Below are 22,891 nucleotides of genomic sequence, written 5' to 3' on the forward strand. Positions count from 1 at the left end.
CAAGCGATCCAGCCAACTTCTAGCAATCCAGTCAGCTTCTAGCAATCCAGCCAGCTTCTAGCAATCCAGCCTGTTTCTAGTAATCCAGCCAGTTTCTAACATTCCAGCCAGCTTCTAGCGATCCATCCACCTTCTAGCGATCCATCCACCTTCTAGTGATCTAGCCAGTCTCTAGAGATCCAGCCAGGTTCTATCGATCCAGCCAACTTCTAGCGATCCAGTCAACTTTTAGCGATCCAGCCAACTTCTAGCAATCCAGACAGTTTCTAGCAATCTAGCCAGCTCCCAGCGATCCAGTCAATTTCTAGCAATCCAGCCAGTCTCTAACGTTCCAGCCAGCTTCTAGCGATCCAGCCAATTTCTAGCAATCCAGCCAGTTTCTAACGTTCCAGTCAGCTTTCAGCGATCCAGCCAGCTTCTAGGAATCCAGCCAGCTTCTAGTGATCCAGTCAGCTTCTAGCAATCCAGCCAGTTTCTAGCAATCCAGCCAGTTTCTAGTAATCCCGCCAGTTTCTAACATTCCAGCCAGCTTCTAGCGATCCAGCCAGTTTCTAGCGATCCAGCCAGTTTCTAACGTTCCAGCCAGCTTCTAACGATCCAGCCAGCTTCAAGCGATCCAGCCAACTTCTAGCAATCCAGTCAGCTTCTAGCAATCCAGCCAGTTTCTAGTAATCCAGCCAGCTTCTAACGTTCCAGCCAGTTTCTAGTAATCCAGCCAGTTTCTAACGTTCCAGCCAGCTTCTAGCGATCCATCCACCTTCTAGCGATCCATCCACCTTCTAGTGATCTAGCCAGTCTCTAGAGATCCAGCCAGGTTCTATCGATCCAGCCAACTTCTAGCGATCCAGCCAGCTTCTAGCGATAGAGCCAACTTCTAGCAATCCAGCCAGTTTCTATCGTTCCAGTCAGCTTCTAGCGATCCAGCCAGCTTCTAGCGATCCAGCCAGCTTCTAGCGATCCAGTCAGCTTCTAGCAATCCAGCCAGTTTCTAGCAATGCAGCCAGATTCTAGTAATCCCGCCAGTTTCTAACGTTCCAGCCAGTTTCTAGCGATCCAGCCAGTTTCTAGCGATCCAGCCAGCTTCAGAGTGGCATGAGCAGGCGATAAAGCATAGAACCAGCAAATGGCGCATGGTCCTTACTTAGGTAGTCTCAGAGTGGCTGGTAACCTTCACTATAAACTATAGAAATAAAATCCCTCTGTTCCGGGACAGCAGTGTGACCGGTAAGCTACGCATTGACCTATTCACTATAAAGTAAAAAATTTCTCCATTCTGGAAAACAGAGAGGATGTTTAAGAAGAGGTAGATTGTAAATTTGCGAGTTTTTACAAGAATTTTACAATTTTACCCATTTAAGAGCTCAAAGTAGCCTTTTTAATGGGATTTGTCTGGGTAATGCAGGTCGCGATGGACCCTCCAGTGAGAAACACTTTTTTTAATCACTCTCTATTCTGACCTGGAGATGAGGATCCTAAAGCGAGGAACCTCTCAGACCCATTAGCTGGAGCGCCTCAGACACTTCTTGCTGTTAATCAAAGACTTATTCCAATGCTTTATTGCCCCGTAAAAAATTGTGTTGGCTTTTATTCTTGACAGCTCATTACGTTGCGACACTTTTTCAACATGATTACACAAGATCCAAAAAAACCTAGAAATTAACCTTTTTGGACTGACAAACTAACAACTATAGATAACACGTCTACAAAGGGTATTCAGAGCATAAAATAATCCACACGTCAGTCGTAACTTCTATCCGTCGCAAGATACAATGAGGAAATCTATTAACAGGATTCCCGCTGTGTTTTTTTTTGTTAGTGCAGCCATTAAAATTGACAGCTTATGCAGATGAAGAAGTGTACATTAATCAGATGGTTTGTTATATTGACCTTGACCTTTGAAGAGAGCTATAAAGTCAGTGGAGAGTGTGAGCTTCACTTAAAGTCAATTATATACGGAACGACAAAATCTCATTAAAATAAGGTTTACAGACATAAATATTCATGTTCTATTGTGTGCATGTAATATCCACCATTGCATGATAACGTGTGTTGCAGAATTAACCCATTTAACCAGTGCATTAACCTTTGACTCTACAGGCTGTATCTCATATCATAAAGTTTCTTACAGGTTCGGTCATTCAGGATGTCCCAAGACTACAGGGAAAATATTTAGGTCATACAGATTCACTAATATAAGTTTTTTTATAGAGAATTTCTCTTTTTTAAGGCTACTGGGTCCTTGGAGAGAAGGGTCCCAGTCTTGGTTGGGCCTATATCCATTTGGATGGTGAATACCTGTACAGGACTATTTGTAAATAGGGGGATAATTGACCCAAGGGTCATGGAAACAGTGTGGAGGGGAGATAAATACCAAGCCCTCTTTGGAACCAGTTTGCCCTCACTATTATTTATTTATTGATGCGCTAAAGCTATTTCCCAACGATGAGCGTTTGGTGAGTTTTTGATGCTGCAAATTTTCTGCACCAATTAAGTAAAATAGGATACTTGCATTTTTTCAATTTTATGCAGCGTTAAAAACTCACCAAAAACTCATTGTGGAAACATAGCCTTATTTACAGGTCAATGATCTTAAAATAGAGAAGATATCTGCAGGTAGTAAATACTGTGCATTGGATCCCTTAGGGTTTATTTACATGTTGCATTTTTGCCGCATTTAATTCCCTTTTTTTTTCCATGCATTTTTGCTGTGAAAAATACAACATGTATAACATACACACATACGCATCTTCAAAGCGGTTCCCAACTTTCACAGGTTTTTAATAGTAATAGCAACAGTTCTTTCATTTGGGGCAAAGGAAAAACCCCTGCACCTGTTAGAATGGCCTATAGTGCAGACGTGCTGTTTTTCTCTACTTGTTTTTTTGGGGGATTGTGGTGAAAAAAAGCAACATGTCTATTCTTGAGGCATCTCTACTTGAAAAGAAGCTCCAAATTTGACCCTTGAATCAATAGAAAAAATTAACTCCATAAAAAAATAGTTAAAAAAAACATCCCCCAAAACTTTTTTTGTGCAATTTTTGGTGGATTTCACAGAATCTCCATGTGAACAGTTTAATGCAGCTCAAAAACATAACCTGCTGTGACACTTCGCTGCCAGAAGTGCAGACAGCTTGGATGTCTAACACACCAGTCATTTGATCACCCTATAGAAATCAAAGGTATCCTTGACCTAATTACTTCCAAAATATTATTATTATTATTATTTATATAGCGGCATTGATTCCATGGCGCTGTACAGGAGAAGGGGTTACATACAAAATACAGATATCACTTATAGTAAACAAACTAACAATGATAGACTGATACAGAAGGAAGAGGACCCTGCCCTTGTGGGCTCACATTTTACATGGTGGGGAAGGAGACAGTAGGTTGGGGGTTGCAGCAGCTTTGGTGTTGGTGAGGCGGCAGCTCCAGTGGTAGTGAGGAGGCAGCGTGGTCATGACAGGCTGTAAGCTTTCTGGAAGAGATGGGTTTTCAAGTTCCGTCTGAAGGATCCGAATGTAATAGATAATCGGACGTGTTGGGGCACAGAATTCCAGAGAATGGGGGATATTTGGGAGAAGTCTTGGAGGCGATTGGCTGAGGCATGAATAAGTGTGGAGGAGAGAAGGAGATCTTGGGAGGACCGGAGATTATGTGAGGGAAAATATCGGGAGATTAGTTCAGAGATATACTGAGGAGACAGGTTATGGATGGCTTTGTAGGTCACTATTAGTAGTTGAAACTGGATACACTAGGAAATTGGGAGCCAGTGAAGAAATTTGCACAGGGGATAAGCGGAGGAGTAGCGAGGAGAGAGATGAATTAGACAGGCAGCAGAGTTAAGTACGGACTGGAGAGGTGCGAGAGTGTTGGCAGGGAGGCCACAGAGGAGGGTGTTGCAGTAGTCGAGGAGGGAGATGAGGGCATACACAAGCATTTTAGTAGATTGAAGATTGAGGAAAGGACAGATTCTGGAAATATTTTTGAGCTGGAGGTGACAGGTGGTGGAAAGAGCTTGGATGTGTCTTTTGAAGGACAGGGTTGAGTCAATGGTTACATCAAGTCAGCAGATGTCTGGTACAGGGGAAAGCGTGATGTAATTTATTGTGATAGATAGATCAGGTAGGGAAGATATGTGAGATGGAGGAAAGATGATGAGTTCAGTTTTGTCCACGTTGAGCTTGAGGAAGCGAGAGGAGAAGAAGGAGCTATATCGCTGATAGACACTATGGAATTCTGGACAGCATAGAGATGATGTCTGGGCAAGAGAGGTAGATCTGAGTGTCATCAGCGTATAGGTGAAACTGGAAGCCATGAGACTTTATGAGTTGTCCCAGGCCAAGGGTATAGATGGAGAAGAGTAGGGTTCCTAGGAGAGAGCCTTGAGGGACTCCAACAGAGAGAGGGCGGGATGAGGAGGTAGTGTAAGAGTGGGAGACCCTGAGGCTATGTGCCCACAATGCAGAAATGCTGCATATTTTTTCCACTTCTCCCTGGCAAGAAAAACACATGCGGATTTTACATGCGTTTTTCCCGCCAGGTAGAAGCGTTTGTCAAGCGTTTTTGCATGCATTTCTGCATGGAGTTATCAAGCGCTTTTCCAAACGATTTTAGCATCATTTGGAAAAGTGCTTGACTACTTGGTCACACTATATAAATCCATGCAACCGGCATGGATTTATATAGTGTGACCAAGTAATAGTTAAAAAAAAAAAGAATAAGAATGGTAAAAAAAAAAAAATAAGGATTATACTTACCTTCCGATGGCCCCCGGTATTTTCTCCGCTCCGTCCGGTCTCTCCGGTGTCTCACGGTGGTGTGAAAGGACCTGCAATGACGTCATTGAATCATGTGACAGGTCACGCGACCGCCGACGTCAGCGGTCGCGTGACCTGTCACATGACTAAATGACGTCATTGCAGGTCCTCACACCACCGCAAGCCGAACCAGAGACCGGACGCATCGCTGAGGAGGCCGGGGGACATCAGAAGGTGAGTATAATCTTTATTTTTTATTTTAAATTCTTTTTTTTACAGGTTCTATGGTACTCGGGTCTGGATGAGAGTCTCCTCTTCTCCAGCCCCAGGTACCATCCGCACATTGAAACGCTTAATATCCGTGTGTGCAAATGTACTGACACGGATATTAAGCTTTTCAATGCAAGTCAATGGCGGCAATTACGCTGCGTGTCCGCAAAATTAATGGACATGCTGCGTATTTTTCCACAATGATAATCCGCAGCGGAAATTTCCGCAGCATGTGCACAGCATATGCGGATTATCATTGGGGACCATGGGGCACGTATTACCAAGCGTTTTTTAAGCGTTTTCGCTGCGGAAATTCCACGGCAAAAACGCTTGAAAAACACATAGTGGGCACGCAGCCTTAATGTGTGGTTGGAAAGGTATGAGGACATCCAGGATAGGGCAAGGTCTTTGACGCCAAAGGAAGAGAGGATCCGTAGTAGGAGGCAGTGGTCAACTGTATCAAAGGCAGAAGAAAGGTCTAGAAGGAGGAGCATAGAGAATTGTCTGTTAGCTTTGGCTGTAAGTAAGTCGTTAGTAATTTTGGTCAGGGCAGTTTCAGTGGAATGATGGGGATGGAAACCATATTTTAGGTTGTTAAAGAGTAAGTTAGATGAGAGGTGTGAGGAAAGTTCTGTGTGGACATGCTGCTCAAGGAGTTTGGAAGCAAATGGGAGCAGCGATATGGGGAAACAACACGACATAGCAGTTGGGTTGAGGGATGGCTTTTTGAGAATAGGCATGATTGTGGCATGTTTGAAAGCAGAAGAGAAGGTCCCAGAAGTTAGTGATAGGTTGAAGAGCTGGGTTAGGGATGGGATGTGTGGTGGTTAGGGATGGGATGTGTGGTGGTGAGGTTGCTGAGGAGGTGGGATGGGATGGCGTCAAGTGCACAAGTGGTGAGGTGTGATTTGGAGAGGAGATGAGTAAGCACTCCTTCAGTGATGTTGGAGAGGGAGGTTATGGGGGAAGGGCATGGATTTGATATAAAAAGGGGTTCTGGTGGTCGAACAATAAAGACTTGCCTTGTTTGGTCGATCTTATTTTTGAAGAGTGCGGCAAAGTCTTCAGCAGAGATTAGGGGGCTTGGAGGGAGCAGTGGTGGGCAGAGGAGGGAGTTAAAAGTGTTGAATAACTGTTTGGGGTTGTAGGATAAGGAAGATATGAGGGTTGAGAAGTAGGCTTCTTTAGCATAAGTGAGGGTTGATTTGAAAGTGAGTTGCTTGTTTGAATGCCATGAAATCATCTTGCGAATGTGTTTTCTTCCAATGCTGCTCCGCAACCCTTGACACTTGCCTAACCTTTTTAGTGAGGTTGTTGTTCCAGGGTTGTCTATTGATTCGTGACACTCTGCCATGCACGACAGGGGCGACAGCATCAATAGCTGATGCAAGAGTGGCATTGTAGAAGGCAGTGGCACTGTCTGTGTCGTGGCGTGAATATATGGACGCCAGTGGTAGAATAGAGTCAGAGAGTGTGTGAGTGCCTAGATGTGCAAAGTATCTGCGGGGGGGTGCTATTTGCTGTACATTGGTGACATAGGTTTGGAAGACTTACTATAAAAAGATCCATACACATTAAATAGTTGTCGGGTCTTGACTGCAGACTTGTGAATCCTGACATTGAACGCACTGTGCTCTGTGAGGATTCTCCAGTGACGGTGCCAACAGCGGATGTGCACATGACCTTAAATATGCGATTTGCATAGGTGAGGTCACGTGGCGAGTAGACGTGCGTAACCTCACTCAAGAGAAATGTATTGAGCGAAACTGAACATATCTAGTCAGAATGTAAATCGCACACTTGGGGTCACGCACCCACCTGCTTACTCCAAGGCTGGCCAACCACTTCTAATGAATCTTGGCTGAACTCAACGATTTAGGTGGGGCTGGTGAACCAATTAATGTGTATGTTGGGGTCCCCACTTTTCTCTTCTCCACTGACAGGCAATGAGGAAAGAAGAGACTGGTGTGCTCATAGTACCCGATCCTTTGGTTCATACGCCACCTCCACGGGTGTCTGGTAGTGATTTACTTCCTATTCCGTATTGAAAGCACAAACATAGTGTGTATATGTATGAGGAGTCAGAAAATATCACAGTAGGATGAGAGAAGAGCCTATAGCTCAGTAAGGTATATTATTCTAGCTTAAATATAAATTTATGGTGCAAATCAACAATTAGGAGTTCACATAGAGCAGTGTTTCCCAAACTTTAATCCTCACGGCCCCCACATATCATGTTTTCAGGATTTCCTTAGTACCTCTGGCAATTTCTGATACCTTGATAGTAATTCCATCATCTGTGCAATCTGAACATCATCTGTTGGGGGCAGTGAGGACTGAAGTTTGAGAAACACTGATATAGATGGATAGGACGACTGCAAACACATCCATTAAACATTTTTTGGACACCACCCATCCACCCATCTGAAAGAGACAGATATTTGTAATAAATCAGCCGGGGCGGATTAGCGTTCACCTTTCATTTCCTGTCACCCACATATTTACAAAGCGAGATTTATCTAACTAAGACTGATGACATGTTATCGTCAGCATAATGAAGGATAATGCTTGGCACAGGGATGAGAAATAGTGTTTATTTATTCTCTAATCATTATAATTAAGACCTGAAAATTAATAAAGATTGAACATCTTCTCATTTGGCCGAGTTGCCCCTGTTTCCCGAGCTGCCTACATTTCCTTCCAAGTTCTAATGAATATTTTTTTGCTCGAGTTGGAGCTGTTTATAATTAACACCTTCTAACATGGCACAAGTGTACTAACGAGGGAAGGAAATTAAAGATATTTTAGAGAAGCTGGGAACTTGTCTTATTTTGTAGTTCCTCTTACCTAAGGGGGATGAGTTTTATCCAAATCAAAGTTTTTCCAGAAGTTTAAACTTTCTGCTAGAGCAAAACTTTTTAAAATGTTCTTAAATGGAATATTAAGTGTATTCTTAAATACCATGTTTATGGAAAGAAGAACTTGAAGGGTTCCGAAAAAGAAAGGTTAAACTGCAATACTAGATAGATCTTTTTTTTCTAGTCTTGGAAACCCCTTAGTTAAGAGTGCCTGTCAGTTGAAGGATCTATTAAGTTCTCATATTAACCCCTTTGTGCATATGGGCGTAACTGTACATTCGTGCTAGGGTGACCGTGTATGGAGGTGACCTCAGCTCCTGAGCCCCCTGCACATGCAGCTGATGCTGGTATCTGTCTCTGATAGTGGCATTTAAGTGACATCACAACCAGTGCGAGCACTTGCCGGCTCCCATCGGTGCTCCATGACAGCATCACGGGGCTCCAATGGGTTACTCTGACAGCAAGGGGCCTAAGCTTCAAAGGAGACCAAGACTTACATTGTATACTGCAATACATGGTATGTGTAGCGTCGGTGTCTCTGCCTCCTGTTGGGCAGAGACGCCGATCCCCTCACCGCCGAGGTCCCGGTCCGGCATCCTCCGGCTCTCCTGCTGCATCTGCCCGGGGTGCGCGCACCACGCGCAGTTCCCCGGGCACTGTACTTAGGGCGCATGCGCGTGCGCTCCCTCCCTCTTAAAGGGGCCGCGCGCACCATCCTAAAGTGTCCCCAGCCAATGGCCGGAGGACTGCCCTTATATAAGGCACCTCCTCCAAAATGGAGGTGCCTGTGCAAGGTTGTTGTTTGTGTGCTAACACTCTCCTCAGCCCTCAGGTTCCAGAGCCCGCCTGCCTGTCTATCAGCCGTGCCTGCCTGCCTATCAGCTGTGCCCGCCTGCCTGTCTATCAACCGTGCCCACCTGCCTGACTATCAGCCGTGTCCACCAGCCTGTCTATCAACTGTGCCCGCCTGCCTGTCTATCAGCCGTGCCCACCTGCCTGTCTATCTGCCGTGCCCACCTGCTTGTCTACCTGCATCACCTGCCTGTCTGCCAGCCTTGCCCATCTGCTGTGCCTGTCAGCTTCGGCCATCAGTCCCGGGGGAGTCGCCTGCTCTCACACAAGGTCGGTCCCAGAGTGGCACCTGGTTCACCTTCCCGGTCCCGGTTCACAGAGTCGACTAAGCCGCCGTGTGGCCAGGGTCGGTCCGGGTAGGCACTTAGTTACGCCCCTCTGGTGCCTTGTATCACAGCACAGAGGTTCCGCCACCCGGATCCGTAACAATTTGCACAGGCCATGGAATCCAGTGGCTCCCAGGCTCCTTCGCTCTCAGACCTGTACCAAGAGGTCTCTCACCAGAGATCCCAACAGGATACTATCCTGTCCTATCTGTGGACTGTCAACTCCCACTTGGACGCGCTGTCCACCCCGACTGTGTCTGCCTCTAACCAAGCGGCACCCGCTCCGGCGGCACCTCAACACAGTGGCGCTGTGGCATCCAGCTTAGGACCCCGGCTATCTGCTCCTCCACATTTTGGTGGTGACCCTGCCCTATGTCGGGGCTTTATAAATCAGTGCACGCTGAACTTTGAGCTCCTGGCACACCAGTCCGCCTCCGACCGGGCCAAGGTGGCATTCATCATGTCTCACCTCACCGGAGAGGCGTTGGCGTGGCTTAATCCTCTGTGGGAGAGAGGGGATCCACTGGTGTCCGACCTCCAGGCCTTCCTTGCGGCTTTTCGGAAGTTGTTCGATGAGCCCGGACGAAAATCTTCGACTGCCTCCTCTCTTCTCCGACTCCGCCAAGGGAGTCTCTCTGTGGGACAGTATGCCGGCGTTTCCGCACCCTCGCATCTGAACTTGCCTGTAACAATGAGGCTCTGGTGTCCACCTTTTGGGAGGGCCTTTCCGGACGGATCAAGGATGAGCTAGCCGGTCGTGACATACCTCCCTCTCTGGACGACGTGGTGTCATTAGCTACATGGATCGACATCCGTTTTCAGGAGTGTTCTAAGGAGGTGACCCGTGAGAGAAGACCCCTGCGCCTCGCACCAACCTTGCAGAGGCCAGTCTCGCAACCAGCATCCCCTCCGGTGTCTTCTCCAGAGTCTATGCAAATAGACCAAGTTAAGATTTTTCAAGTCTCGCCAGGATGCCCGCCGCGCCAAGGGGAGTTGCTTCTACTGTGGCAGTATACAGCATCTAATCTGCTCCTGTCCGGTGAGACCGGGAAACTCCAGTGTCTAGGACAGCTCGGAGAGGTCGTCCTAGGCAAAAGTTCTTCCTCTCCGCCTTTGACTCTGTCCGTTTTGGTTACCAGTGATGAGACCAGCTTCTTCGAGACTGCCTATCTGGATTCCGGAGCCACTGGGAACCTCATTCAACAGGCCGTTGTGGAGCGATATCAGATTCCTACCATACGTCTGGCTAATCCTTTAGCGGTTTCCTCTGTGGATGGAAAGCTTCTCTCTGAGACCATCTTGTTTGTCACTGAGCCTGTAACTCTTCAGGTGGGAATGCTACATTCGAAGAGGATCTCTTTTTATGTGCTGTCCGGCCTCTCTCATCCCCTCTTGCTTGGCTTGCCTTGGTTACAGATACATGAGTCCATCCTTAATTGGAGCTCGGGTGAGGTGCTCCGTTGGGGTCAGGAGTGTCATAAGTCCTGTCTGGTTCCGGTTCGTCCTGCTCGACCTTCGTCTACTCCAGCTAACCTACCAGGCCTGCCGGCCCCACACTGGTCATATGCGGACGTCTTTGATAAAAAGGAGGCAGAGACACTACCACTTCATAGGCCGTATGATTGCCACATCGATCTAATACCTGGTGCTTCACCTCCTCGTGGGCGAATCTACCCCTTGTCGCTGGCCGAGAACCGTGCTATGTCTGAGTACATAGAAGAGAATCTTGCTAGGGGATTTATCCAGAAATCCACCTCTCTGGCTGGAGCAGGATTCTTCTTTATCAAAAAGAAAGCGGCTCTCTTCGTCCATGCATCGACTATAGGGCACTAAACTAGATTACCATCAAAAATAAGTACCCCCTGCCTCTCATCTTGGAGCTGTTTGACCGCCTAAAAGGCGAGAAGATCTTCACTAATTTTCGTGGGACGTACAATCTGGTCCGGATTCGCCAGGGAGACGAGTGGAAGACGGCATTCAACACTCGGGATGGTCACTACGAGTACCGCGTGATGCCCTTCGGTCTCTGTGATGCTCCAGCCGTCTTCGAGGAGTTAGTGAACGACATCTTCCGAGATCTCCTGTATTCCTACATGGTGGTGTACCTGGACGATATCTTGGTGTTCTCCTCTGATCTGCCCTCTCACAGGAGGGATGTTCGTCAGGTACTGCTGAGGCTCCGGAAGAATCGCCTGTATGCTAAGTACGAGAAATGCCTCTTTGAGCAGACCTCCCTACCATTTTTGGGGTATATCATCTCTGATACCGGACTGCGGATGAATCCCGAGAAGGTGTCTGCCATCTTAAAGAGGCCCTGACCTGAGGGGTTGAAGGTTATTCAGCGGTTTCTGGGATTCTCTAACTATTACCGCCTTTTCATTCCTCATTTCTTCTCCAGGACTGCTCCGATCTCTGCTCTCACCCGTAAAGGAGCAAATCCCAGGGAATGGACTTCCGAGGCGGAAAGTGCCTTTGTCTCTCTTAAACAAGCCTTCTCCTCCGCTCCAGTGCTACATCGTCCAGATTGCAATAAACAGTTCTTCCTGGAGGTTGACGCCTCTTCCTCCGGGGCCGGAGCAATGCTCACTCAGAAATCCTCATCCGGGCGAATGGTGACTTGCGGCTTCTTCTCCAAACTCTTTTCTCCGTCCGAGCTCAATTGCTCCATAGGGGATTGAGAACTGCTGGCCATCAAATTAGCGCTGGAGGAGTGGCGCTACTTTCTTGAGGGGGCTCTCCACCCAGTGGTCATCTACAATGACCATAAAAACCTTGCTTACTTGCAGACCGCCCAAAGACTAAATCCACGTCAGGCCAGATGGTCTTTGTTCTTTGCTCGTTTCAGCTTCACTCTCCATTACCGCCCGGCAGACAAGAATATTAAAGCTGACGCTCTATCCCGCTCTTTCCTGTCTACCGACCAAGAGGAGGAGCCTCTACACATCACTGACCCCTCCAGAATAATGACTGTTGCTCCGTTTGACCTGTTTCATCTACCTCCTGGTAAGACCTTTTGTAGCGGCTCAGGATTGGAAGAGAGTCTTACTCTGGGGTCATTCGTCCAAACTGGCTGGTCATGCCAGCTAGAGGAAGACGCTTCTGCTCGTTGCCCGACATTATTGGTGGCCCACCCTGCACAAGGATGTTGCAGATTTTGTCGTGGCTTGTTCCCCCCTGTGCCCGTAGCAAGATACCTAGGCACCTCCCAGCTGGTCATCTTCTTCCTCTCCCCGTGCCTTCTGCTCCTTGGCAACACATTGCTATGGACTTCATCACTGATCTTCCGGTATCTGCCGTTTCTACCGTCATATGGGTGGTCGCTGACCGCTTCTCTAAGATGGCTCACTTAATTTCTTAGCCTGGTCTTCCGTCCGCACCTGTGCTGGCTAAGGACTTCATCCGTCACATCTTTCATCTCCATGGCTTACCCCTCCACATTGTCTCGGACAGAGGAGTTCAGTTCACTTCTCGCTTCTGGAGAGCCACGTGCAAGCTGCTGGATGTCACTTTGCACTTTTCTTCGGCCTATCATCCTCAGTCCAATGGTCAGGTGGAACGTATTAATCAGATCCTTACCAGTTTTCTTCTGCACTTTGTCAACGCTCACCATAGCGACTGGGTAGAACTTCTGCCTTGGGCCGAGTTTTCTTATAACAACAATGTGAGTGAGTCCTTGGCTAAGTCTCAGTTTTTTGTGGTTTATGGTCGACACCCCCGAATTCCGTTTCCCATCTCTTCTTCAGTGGACAATCCTGCCACGGAGTCTCTCGTCAGTGACTTTTCGGTGATTTGGGAAGACACTAGATCTGCACTTCTTCAGTCCTCCAAGCGGATGAAGAAGCATGCTGATAAGAGACATCTGGATCCGCCTCTATTTCGTCCGGGAGACAAGGTCTGGCTTTCCTCCAAATATGTCTGTCTCAAGATACCATCATACAAGTTGGGCCCGCGGTTCATCGGTCCTTTCGAGATTCTGAACCAAATAAGTCCAGTGGCGTACAAGCTGAAACTCCCTGCCTCCTTACGGATTCCCAATTCCTTTCATGTGTCACTCCTCAAGCCTGTTGTCCTTAATCCTTTCTTTGACGATCCAGGTACCACTCCAGCTCCAGTCTCCGCTGAGGTTGTCTTTGAGGTAGAGAATATTTTGGCCATCAAGAGGGTAAAAGGAAAGACTTATTTTTTTGTGGATTGGAAGGGGTTTGGTCCTGAGGAGAGGTCTTGGGGAGCCCAGGGAAAAAATTCATGCTCCTCATCTACTAGAAAAATTTCTTGCAGGCCTAAAGAAGAGAGGGCGTAAAGGGAGAGGTACTGTAGCGTTGGCGTCTCTGCCTCCTGCCGGGCAGAGACGCCGATCCCCTCACCGCCGCAGTCCAGGTCCGGCATCCTCTGTCTCCCCTGCTGCATCTGCCCAGGGTGCGCCACGTGTAGTTCCCCGGGCACTGTACTTAGGGCGCGCGCGCGTGCACTCCCTCCCTCTTAAAGGGAAAGCGCCGCCCTAAAGAGTCCCCGGCCAATGGCTGGAGGACTGCCCTTATATAAGGCACCTCCTCCAAAATGGAATATGTGAATAAAAAATTCACATATGTGGTATTGACATGTTTATAAAAACCTGATCTATCAAAATATAAAAGTGATTAACCCAACTGTTAAACACGGTAACGCGGAAAATAAAAATTAAAACGCCAGAATTGAGTTTTTTGGTCTCCACTCCTCCCTAAAAAAAAACAATAAAAAGTGAGCATTACTTTGTACGTACCCCAAAATGGTATCAATCAAAATGTCAATATAAGCCCTCAAGAATAAACCCTAATACAGCTGCATTTATGGAAAAGTAAAAACCGTACAGGTATCTTTTTCTCAACAAATAGTAAAAAGAACATGGAAATTTGTTATTGCCTGGTCCTGAAAGGGCTTAAGGTGGCCCATTAATGTTAATAACAGAGGAATTGTGTAATTCTTCATCTCCCCTGTGATTGCGCTGCAGGGTAATTGAACACTTGCTGCCAGGTTTCCCCACTGATTACATACAGTGGGGAAAATAAGTATTTGATGCACTGCTGATTTTGCAAGTTTTCCCACCTACAAAGAATGGAGAGGTCTGTAATTTTTATTGTAGGTACACTTCACCTGTGAGAGGCAGAATCTAAAAACAAAAACCAGAAAATCACATTGTACGATTTTAACATAATTAAATTCCATTTTATTGCATGAAATAAGTATTTGATCACCTACCAACCAGCAAGAATTCTGGCTCTCACAGACCTGTTAGTTTTTCCTTAAGAAGCCCTCCTACTCTGCACTCATTACCTGTATTAATTGCACCTGTTTGAACTCGTAACCTATATAAAAGACACCTGTCCACACACTCAATCAATCACACTCCAACCTCTCAACCATGGCGAAGACTAAAGAGCTGTCTAAGGACACCAGGGACAAAATTGACTGGGATGGGCTACAGGACAATAGGCAATCAGCTTGGTGAGGAGGCAACAACTGTTGGCGCAATTATTAGAAAATGGAAGAAACACAAGATGACTATCAATCTTCCTCGGACTGGGGCTCTATGCAAGATATCACCTCATGTGGTAAGGATGGTTCTGAGAAAGGTCAGGAATCAGCCTAGAACTACACAGGAGGACCCGGTCAATGACCCAAAGAGAGCTGGGACCACAGTCTCAAACATTACCGTTAGTAACACACTGTGCCGTCATGGATTAAAATCCTGCAGAGCATGCAAGGTCCCCCTGCTCACGCCAGAACATGTCCAGGCCAGTTTGAAGTTCACCAATGACCATCCGTATGATAAAGAGGAGGCATGGGAGAAGGTCATGTGGTCAGATGAGACCAAAAGAGACATTTTTGGTATCAACTCCACTCGCCGTGTTTGGAAGAAGGATTAGTACAACCCCAAGAACACCGTCCCAACCGTGAAGCATGGTGGGCGAAACATCATACTTTTGGGGGTGCTTTTCCGAAAAGGGGACAGGACTACTGCATCCTTTTGTAGGGAGGATGGATAGGGTCATGTATCACGAGATTTTGACCAACAACTTCCTTCCCTCAGTAAGATCATTGAAGATGGGTTGTGGCTGAGTCTTCCAGAATGACAATGACCGAAAACACACAGCCAGGGCAACTAAGGAGTGGCTCCGTAAGTAGCATTTCAAGGTCCTAGAGTGGCCTAGCCAGACCTGAACCCAATAGAAAATCTTTGAAGGGAGCAGAAACTCAATATTGCTCAGCGACAGCCCCGAAACTTGAAAGATCTACAGAAAATCTCTATGAAGGAGTGGGCCAAAATCCCTGCTGCAGTGTGTGCAAACTTTATCAACAATTACAGGAACCATCTGACCTCTGTAATTGCAAACAAAGGTTTCTGTACCAAATATTAAGTTCTGTTTTTCTACTGTATCAAATACTTATTTCCTGCAATAAAATGCAAATTAATTATGTAAAAATCATGCAATGTGATTTTCTGGATTTTTTTTAGATTCTTTCTCTCACAGTTGAAGTGTACCTACGATAAAAAATTACAGACCTCTCCATTCTTTGTAGGTGGGAAAACTTGCAAAATCGGCAGTGTATCAAATACTTATTTTCTCCACTGTATGATCACTATAGATCCCATGTGTGAGACACCCTGGGGTCAGCATAATAAAAGGGGCAGCCCCCTGTCTACTAAACCTAAGAACCACATTGGACTTGAGATTCAATTCCACTTATTCATAAGTTAGCAAAGTCTTCTCCTCTAAAAGACCATAGCCCCTGCCCAGACTTTGGCAACTGATGGAGGGGCTTGTCATGCACAAAATCTATCAGTAAACTCGTGCAATATTCATAGAATCGAACTGTACATGCGCAAGTGCAGATTAAAGATTGAAAGCAAGTTGCTTGCATAGGTCATGGACATCCAGAAAACTAGTCAATGCCAACAGTGATTCCAAGAGGGTGGCCTGAGTTTACTGATGGATCTGTCAAATCCCTGCATAAGTATTCTCATGCAATGCTTATGGAGTCAGACTTTAAAGTAAGAGACTGGAGTAGTCCGGAAAGCTTGCTACTTCATCACCTTTTCAGTTAGCCATTAAAAGGTATCAACCACTATGTAGTCTCAAATTTTTTGTTATTATTTTTTTGGAGTCAGACTGCGCATTCACTATTTTTTGGGGCATCCAGCCTTTACCAGGCTGACATCTGCACTTGCACAAGCACAGTATGATCCCATGGATGTTGCACGAGATTACTTATGGATGTGTCACATCCCAGGTCTCTCCATCAGCAGCCATTTTTTGAGCAGAAGCAACAGGGCTGAAGTCAGAGAAGACTGTGCTAGCCAAGTTTCTTGGTTGGAGTAACAAAACAATGAAAAACAGCTAATTACGGAAAACTTTCCTACATATTTGTCAAGATCATATATAAAGTTTTCATATTGTATATCATAATTTAGCTATTGCTAGCATGAATACTTAAACTGATTGTCCTGTGAAAACAAATTATCACCTATCCACAGGTTAGGTACAAACACCAACCGGCAAAATGGGAAACTTTTTTATAACCTAGAACAGTGTTCTTCAACTCCAGTCCTCAAGAGCCACCAACAGTTCATGTTTTCAGGATTTCCTTAGTATTGCCCAGGTAATGGAATTATTTCCTGTGCATGTACTGCAGTTATCATTTGGGCAATACTAGGGAAATCCTGAAAACATGACCTGTTGAGGACCGAATTTGTAGAACACTGCCCTAGAAGAATGGAGCATCAGTCGGTAAACTTGACTGCCACTTTTATTCATTCCCTATGGATTACCAAGGGCTGTGCTTGGATTTTTCCTGCAGGCCCATTTAAAATTAATGGAGTGATGATCGAGCATTTGACTTACGGCTCCATTTTATAATGGGGATAAAAGTGTTCTGTTGGATAAAAAGTCTCCATTCTGCTACACCAGAGTTTTCCCATTTCTAGAAGAAATCTATATCGATAAGGTAACTATCTAAAATAACGAGCAAAAGTTTCCCCTACAGTGTATATTAAGAAAAGTAAATTACTGCTATTGATTTTGGTTTGTAACTTTCTGCTATTAAATTAAGCATTTATTGCAGTTTTTTTTCCCCAAAAGAGTTTTTTCTTGTAAGCAAGTTATTCAAGTTCTAAAAATGTCTTACTTCTCTTTTCCCACTTTACATTTCGCAACTTGCAGGCAGACAAATCTAATGGGGTTTATTATACATCGTAATTTGTAACAAATTCTGCTACTTGTTTCTCTAACTTTTTTTGTGCACTTTTAGTTTAAAAATGGTAGAAATAGTTTCATGCATATTGGAGTGTATTCAAGAAAAGTTTATTTCTAGAAATACCTGCATCAAGTCTAATAAGTAAGGTTCTCCAGGAATCTTTTATTTCTCGCTTAATTTCTCAGTATATTTGTAGTGTGGTTTATATATTTTTTTATTTTTTAATTGCCATTAAGAAAGAGAAATATTAGTTCTCTATACTTCCCAATCTCCTTGGATCTAATTATGGCTTTCGCTTAAAAAAAACCTAGAACAAAACTGTGTGTGAGACAAAACTTAGAGAAGTTACACATTCCTTTTTCTGATACACATAACCTCATCCTCCCTATAAATAAACATCCCATCTACATCCTATAATGTCCAGTAGAAAGAGTATATATTTATACTAAGCATGTAGTGGTTCATGACATCACCTTGTGCCGACTGTCAGGGAAAAGTAAGCCAAGGGTTTCTCGAGATCTCTAAGTAAATCATAGGCTTAGGAAAGCGACCCTAGGCTATGTGCACACAGATTTCTTTTTGCTGAATTTTCAGAGCAAAAACTAACCAGTTTTTGAGGAGTTTTAAGTTTTTGAAGATGATTTGGATAGTTTCCGCTTAGTTTAATAGCCTTAGGGTAGGATCACAGAATTTTTTTTAGAGGTAGAAAAATCTGACATAGTTTTCAAGGCTGGGATCTAAGGAGTAACGTTTCTCCTTGTGGAGCGTGACAAGCCAGGCGACTTATATACGTCATGCATGCTCCTCTGGGAAATTAAATATGAAAATTGCCTCTTCAGAGAGGAAGAGGACTAGAACTCCAGTGCCACCTATTGGAAGTAGCAATCCTAAAAGTCAATATCGACCCTTTAACGAGCCTTGCCATATGACTTATGATATGGCAAGGCTTGTTAAAGAGTCGATATTGACTTTTAGGATTGCTACTTCCAATAGGTGGCACTAGAGTTCATTTCCTCTTCCTCTCTGAAGAGGCAATTGCATAGTTTTCAAGAGAAATCCACTTTAGGGTACGAGCACGCAACAGCTTTTTCAGGGGGATTTCATTCCAAAAACCACCTGAAAAAACACTAACAAAATGTACAAAAGAATGAACATAAGCATTTCTATGTAAAAACGACTTACTGGTGATATGTTCAGTTTTTTGAGCGTCTCTTAATCATTTCAGTTTCCAAAGATGCCAAGTGGTTGAAAGAAATGAGCTCTATACTTTTTAATAGAAGTCAATGGGAAGGCTCAAAAGATGCCCAAGCTTTTGCCAGCATTGTTGCTTGAATAACAGCTAGCAGTTTCTTAATGGAACGGAGTTACAAATGACTGGAAAATTCCAGGACAAAAACGCCATAAAAATGCTCAAAAAAGCCACCAGTGGTCAAAAACATATAAAAAGTGTTTAAGAAATGACCAAAATAATGCTAAAAAAGATGCTGCAAGAACAAAATCACTGCCAATTGAAAAATTTGGAGGGTTCTGATGACACTGCTTTTAATGCAATTTTTGTCACACTCTTTTTTTCAGAATTTTGAACTCTTGATCATGTTTTACATATTAAAGAAGCAATAAGGCTATTGATTCATTCTTCATCTAAAAAATCCTCACTGTATCAACAGTAATGCGGTTTTCCCATTGAAATAATTGAGCTATGTGCACACAGCGTCTTTTAAACTGAAGCAAACCTGACAACTTTTTTAAGCAGAAGATGTTTCAGGAAACTGGAGTTTTTTTTCCTGAAGCTTCTTTTTTGTAATTTTTTTCAGTTGCTTCCTGATGTTTTTTCCTATGGTTTTGACAGTTCTTTGGTTGGTTTCCCAATTTCTTTTTTTTACATCTTTTATACTATTGTTTTCTGGACATTTTTTTTTCATTTCATTAAATAATGAAGAAACCCTTATCATTTTTTTTAAGCACAAACAATGGCAAAACGCTCCAAAAACATCCGGGCATCTTTTGAGCTTTCCCAATGACTTGTACTGTAAAGTACAGAACATCTTCCAAAACAGAAAACTTCCAAATGAATGGTCAAGTCACAAGTTTTTTGATAGGTTTTTCAGGCGGAATCCATCTGAAAAAAAAGTCATGTGCATATAGTTTTACGAAACTTATTCAAAGATTATCCACTTCAAAAGGTTTAGAGTGTGCATTTTTTTGTTATTTGTTGACTGCATTTTTATATTTATTTCCTGTTAAATATAAATGATGATAATTGGCTTTTCATTTCCTTCATCAAATATCAATAGCTATTTCCATAAGAATAATGTTCCAATGACATATTTGCATCACGTCTTAAAATAAAGAAAAAAACCTACAGTCTGAATTAATTTTGTCATTTTTTTTTTTAGGAGGAGGTGCTACCAGATATGCTCAGATAGACATTGCCGCAACGGAGACGGCGCACAAAGTTGGGTCCCAACATGCGCAGTCCAGAGAAGAACGTTTACAAGAGCTTGAGCAGAAGAGGAAAGGAAATCAGCAATGATCGATCTTGGCGTGTGATCGAAAAGTCGTTGGTTCTAGTCCTTAGGTGCAAACTTAGGCGGATCATTAGGGTCCACTGGGCTTGATGAACTACTGGGACTTTTTCGAGTCAGATGGTCGGCCCGGTGAGACTTTTTTGAAAGGACGGGATTACGTGTTGCTAGATGGAACAAGGGTCATTCCAAAACTGATGTTGCCTCTCGGAGACATAACAGTCTGAAGTGTCTGGTCATGGTGGTGCCCTTTAAACCTTGAGGTGGAATGAAACAAAAATGATCTATAAATACCTGTATATTCACAATAATATTTTTTTCCTTCTTTGAAAATGTCATATAGTTTTGTATGCGTAGGAAATCTAGGTATTTATTTCTTCCTGTTACTAAGTATTATTATTTAATTTTGTTTGCATATCATTTTATACATGAAGGTTTTCTGCAACATACCTCCTCAGTTTTATTGTCTTACACATAGGACTTTTTTTTTTTTAACAAAGCAAAACACAAATAATTTTAGCTTTGCTGTTTTCAATAAAGGAAAATTCCAGTTAAAAAATAGATGTAGGTTATTACATAGGGTTTAGAAATTGTAAAGGCTTTATGTTTCCTATGCATTGTCACCGTATAGTTTTTACATTGTAGCAGGTTGTGACTTCTAGAAATTATATATAAAGCTGAAGTACGTCACCCATAGATTTCTACTGTATCTATACCTAGAGGTGTAATATTAAAGAGGTTGTCCACTACTTAAACATTAATGACCTTTCCCTAGGATAGGTCATCAATGTCTGATCAATGGGGGTGCAACACCCAGTGCCCCTGCCGATCAGCTGTTCCCGATGTCGACGGCGGAGAAAACTGCTCTGTTATGGATGTGTAGTACCCAGTCACGGCCAATATTCCGTCAACAGAGCTGCACTGTGTAGCTCCGTAATTGGGCAGTTCCAGCCGACACTGGGAACAGCTGATTGGTAGGAGCACTGGGTGTCGCACCCCCATTGATCAGACATTGATGACCTTTCCTAAAGACAACCTCTTTAAACTCTTGGTTCCCAATGCACAATCCATACCAGTGCACCCCACCTACTGTGAGCATAGTTGGAAACATTAGAAAATTTTTCTTAGAGGCGCTTTCACAGGCTGTGGTTTGTCAAGACATAGAGCAGGGTTTGTTAGAACACACAAGAAATATGACAATTCTAATACTTATAGATATTCCATGTATAATGTCCTTATTATAAGGACCCTACAGAGAGGACAGATAAAGGGGATTGCCCCCAACAGCAATCTCAGATACAATTGGCTGGTAAAGTTTAATGTTTAATAAACACTGGATAACCCCTTTATTCTAGATCGGAAACAGAAATATTTCCAGAACCTGGAATTCAGAATTCAGAACCTAGATAATTCAGAGCCCAGATGACATTCGATATTTTAGACATGAAAGGTCACAATTCAAGCCCTTGAAACCTTAAAATCTATAGCCCATGCTATATCCCAGATCAAAACCTACATTCAGAACTCAGGTTTGACCCCATAATTCAGAACCAAGATGAGACACTGTTATCAGGCAACAGATCAAGACTGGTGTTGAGCGAGTATGTTCTGTTAACCCTTTCGCCGAGTATGCTCGGGCGAGCACCGAGTAGTTACAGCTGCTCGGTGTTATGTTTAAATCACTCCCGTGTGCATGATTTGCGACTGTTTGACAGCTTTAATACATGTGAGGAATGATTGTTTCTTTTGCATTCCTCACATGTAATAAAGCTGTCAAACAGTCGCAAATCATGCACACCGGAGTGATTTAAACATAACACCGAGCAGCTGTAACTACTCGGTGCTCGCCCGAGCATACTCGGCGAAAGGGTTAACAGAACATACTCGCTCAATACTAAAAGACCCATAATCAGACCTTACACTAAAACCCTTATCAGACCCCTAACGAGAACCCATAATAAGACCCCAGACCAGAGCCCATAATCAAACCCCAGACTAGAACCCATAATCATAACCTAGACTAGTCCTCACAACCAGACCAGAACACATAATCTGTCCCCAGTTCAGCACCCATCATCAGACTACAGACCAGAACTCATAATCAGACTCAAGACCAGAAACCCTTAATCAGTCATAAGACCAAAATCCCAAATCAAACCCGGACTAGAACTCATAATCATAACCCAGGCTAGTCCCCACAACCAGACCAGAATCCATAATCAGTCCCCAGTTCAGCACCCATCATCAGACTACAGAACAAAACCCATAATCAGATCCAAGACCAGAACCCAGAATCAGTCCTAAGACCAAAACCTATAATCAGAACTCAGACCAGAACCCAGAATCAGACCCCAGACTAGAACCCAGAATCATAACCCAGACTTGTCCTCATAACCAGATCAGAATCCATAATCAGTCCCCAGATCAGTACCCATCATCAGACTACAGACCAGAACCTATAATCAGACCCCAGACTAGAATCCATAATCATAACTGAAACTAGTTCCCATAACCAGACCTCAGATCAGTCCGAAGGATCAGACCTTAGACTGGAACTCATAAGCAGAACCCAGACCAATTCCAATAATCAGACCTCACACCAGAACCCATAATCAAATCCCAGAGAAGATTCCCATAATCAGTCCACAAATCAGTCCTCATGATCAGACCTCAGACCAGAACTCATAATCAGACTCCATTTCAGATTCCATAATCAGACCTCATACCGGGCCCCCATTATCAGATCCCAAACCAGAACCCATAATCAGACTCCAAACCAGACCCTTAATTCAGATCCCATTGTTCAGAACCAATAAACAGATCCCAGATCAAACCCATCTAATTACACACTTCTCCTTGTTTTTGGCTCCTCATTACCATCTTCGGCCCCTATTCAACTTAGGCCTCTGGCCCACATGACAATGTTATGTTCAGCAGCATCCATCTTAGTGGAGTATGGTCCATATGGTGACTCAAAACCAATAGACGAAAAGTATGCAAGGTAGAGTCTGTGCATGGAGCATGGGCATAAGCCATTACACCTGGTTTATATTTTGCACTGGAGTCCT

General features: G+C 44.1%; 1 protein-coding gene across 2 annotated transcripts in view; it reads left to right on the forward strand.

Moving 5' to 3' along the window:
• DOK7 (docking protein 7) overlaps positions 1-21,487 on the forward strand; it is a 240,908-nt gene extending 219,421 nt beyond the window's left edge. For both annotated transcript variants that reach the window (XM_073647623.1, XM_073647632.1), the window contains one exon: positions 19,695-21,487. In XM_073647623.1, the coding sequence (XP_073503724.1) occupies positions 19,695-19,831 (137 nt within the window). In that variant the 3' untranslated portion in view covers positions 19,832-21,487. The remainder of the gene's footprint in view (positions 1-19,694) is intronic.
• The last annotated feature ends 1,404 nt before the right edge of the window (positions 21,488-22,891 follow it).

This window comes from Phyllobates terribilis, unplaced genomic scaffold (assembly GCF_046119375.1).
Source record: "Phyllobates terribilis strain yellow unplaced genomic scaffold, ASM4611937v1 Scaffold_1__5_contigs__length_1240528914, whole genome shotgun sequence".
NCBI classification, from domain to species: Eukaryota; Metazoa; Chordata; class Amphibia; order Anura; family Dendrobatidae; genus Phyllobates; species Phyllobates terribilis.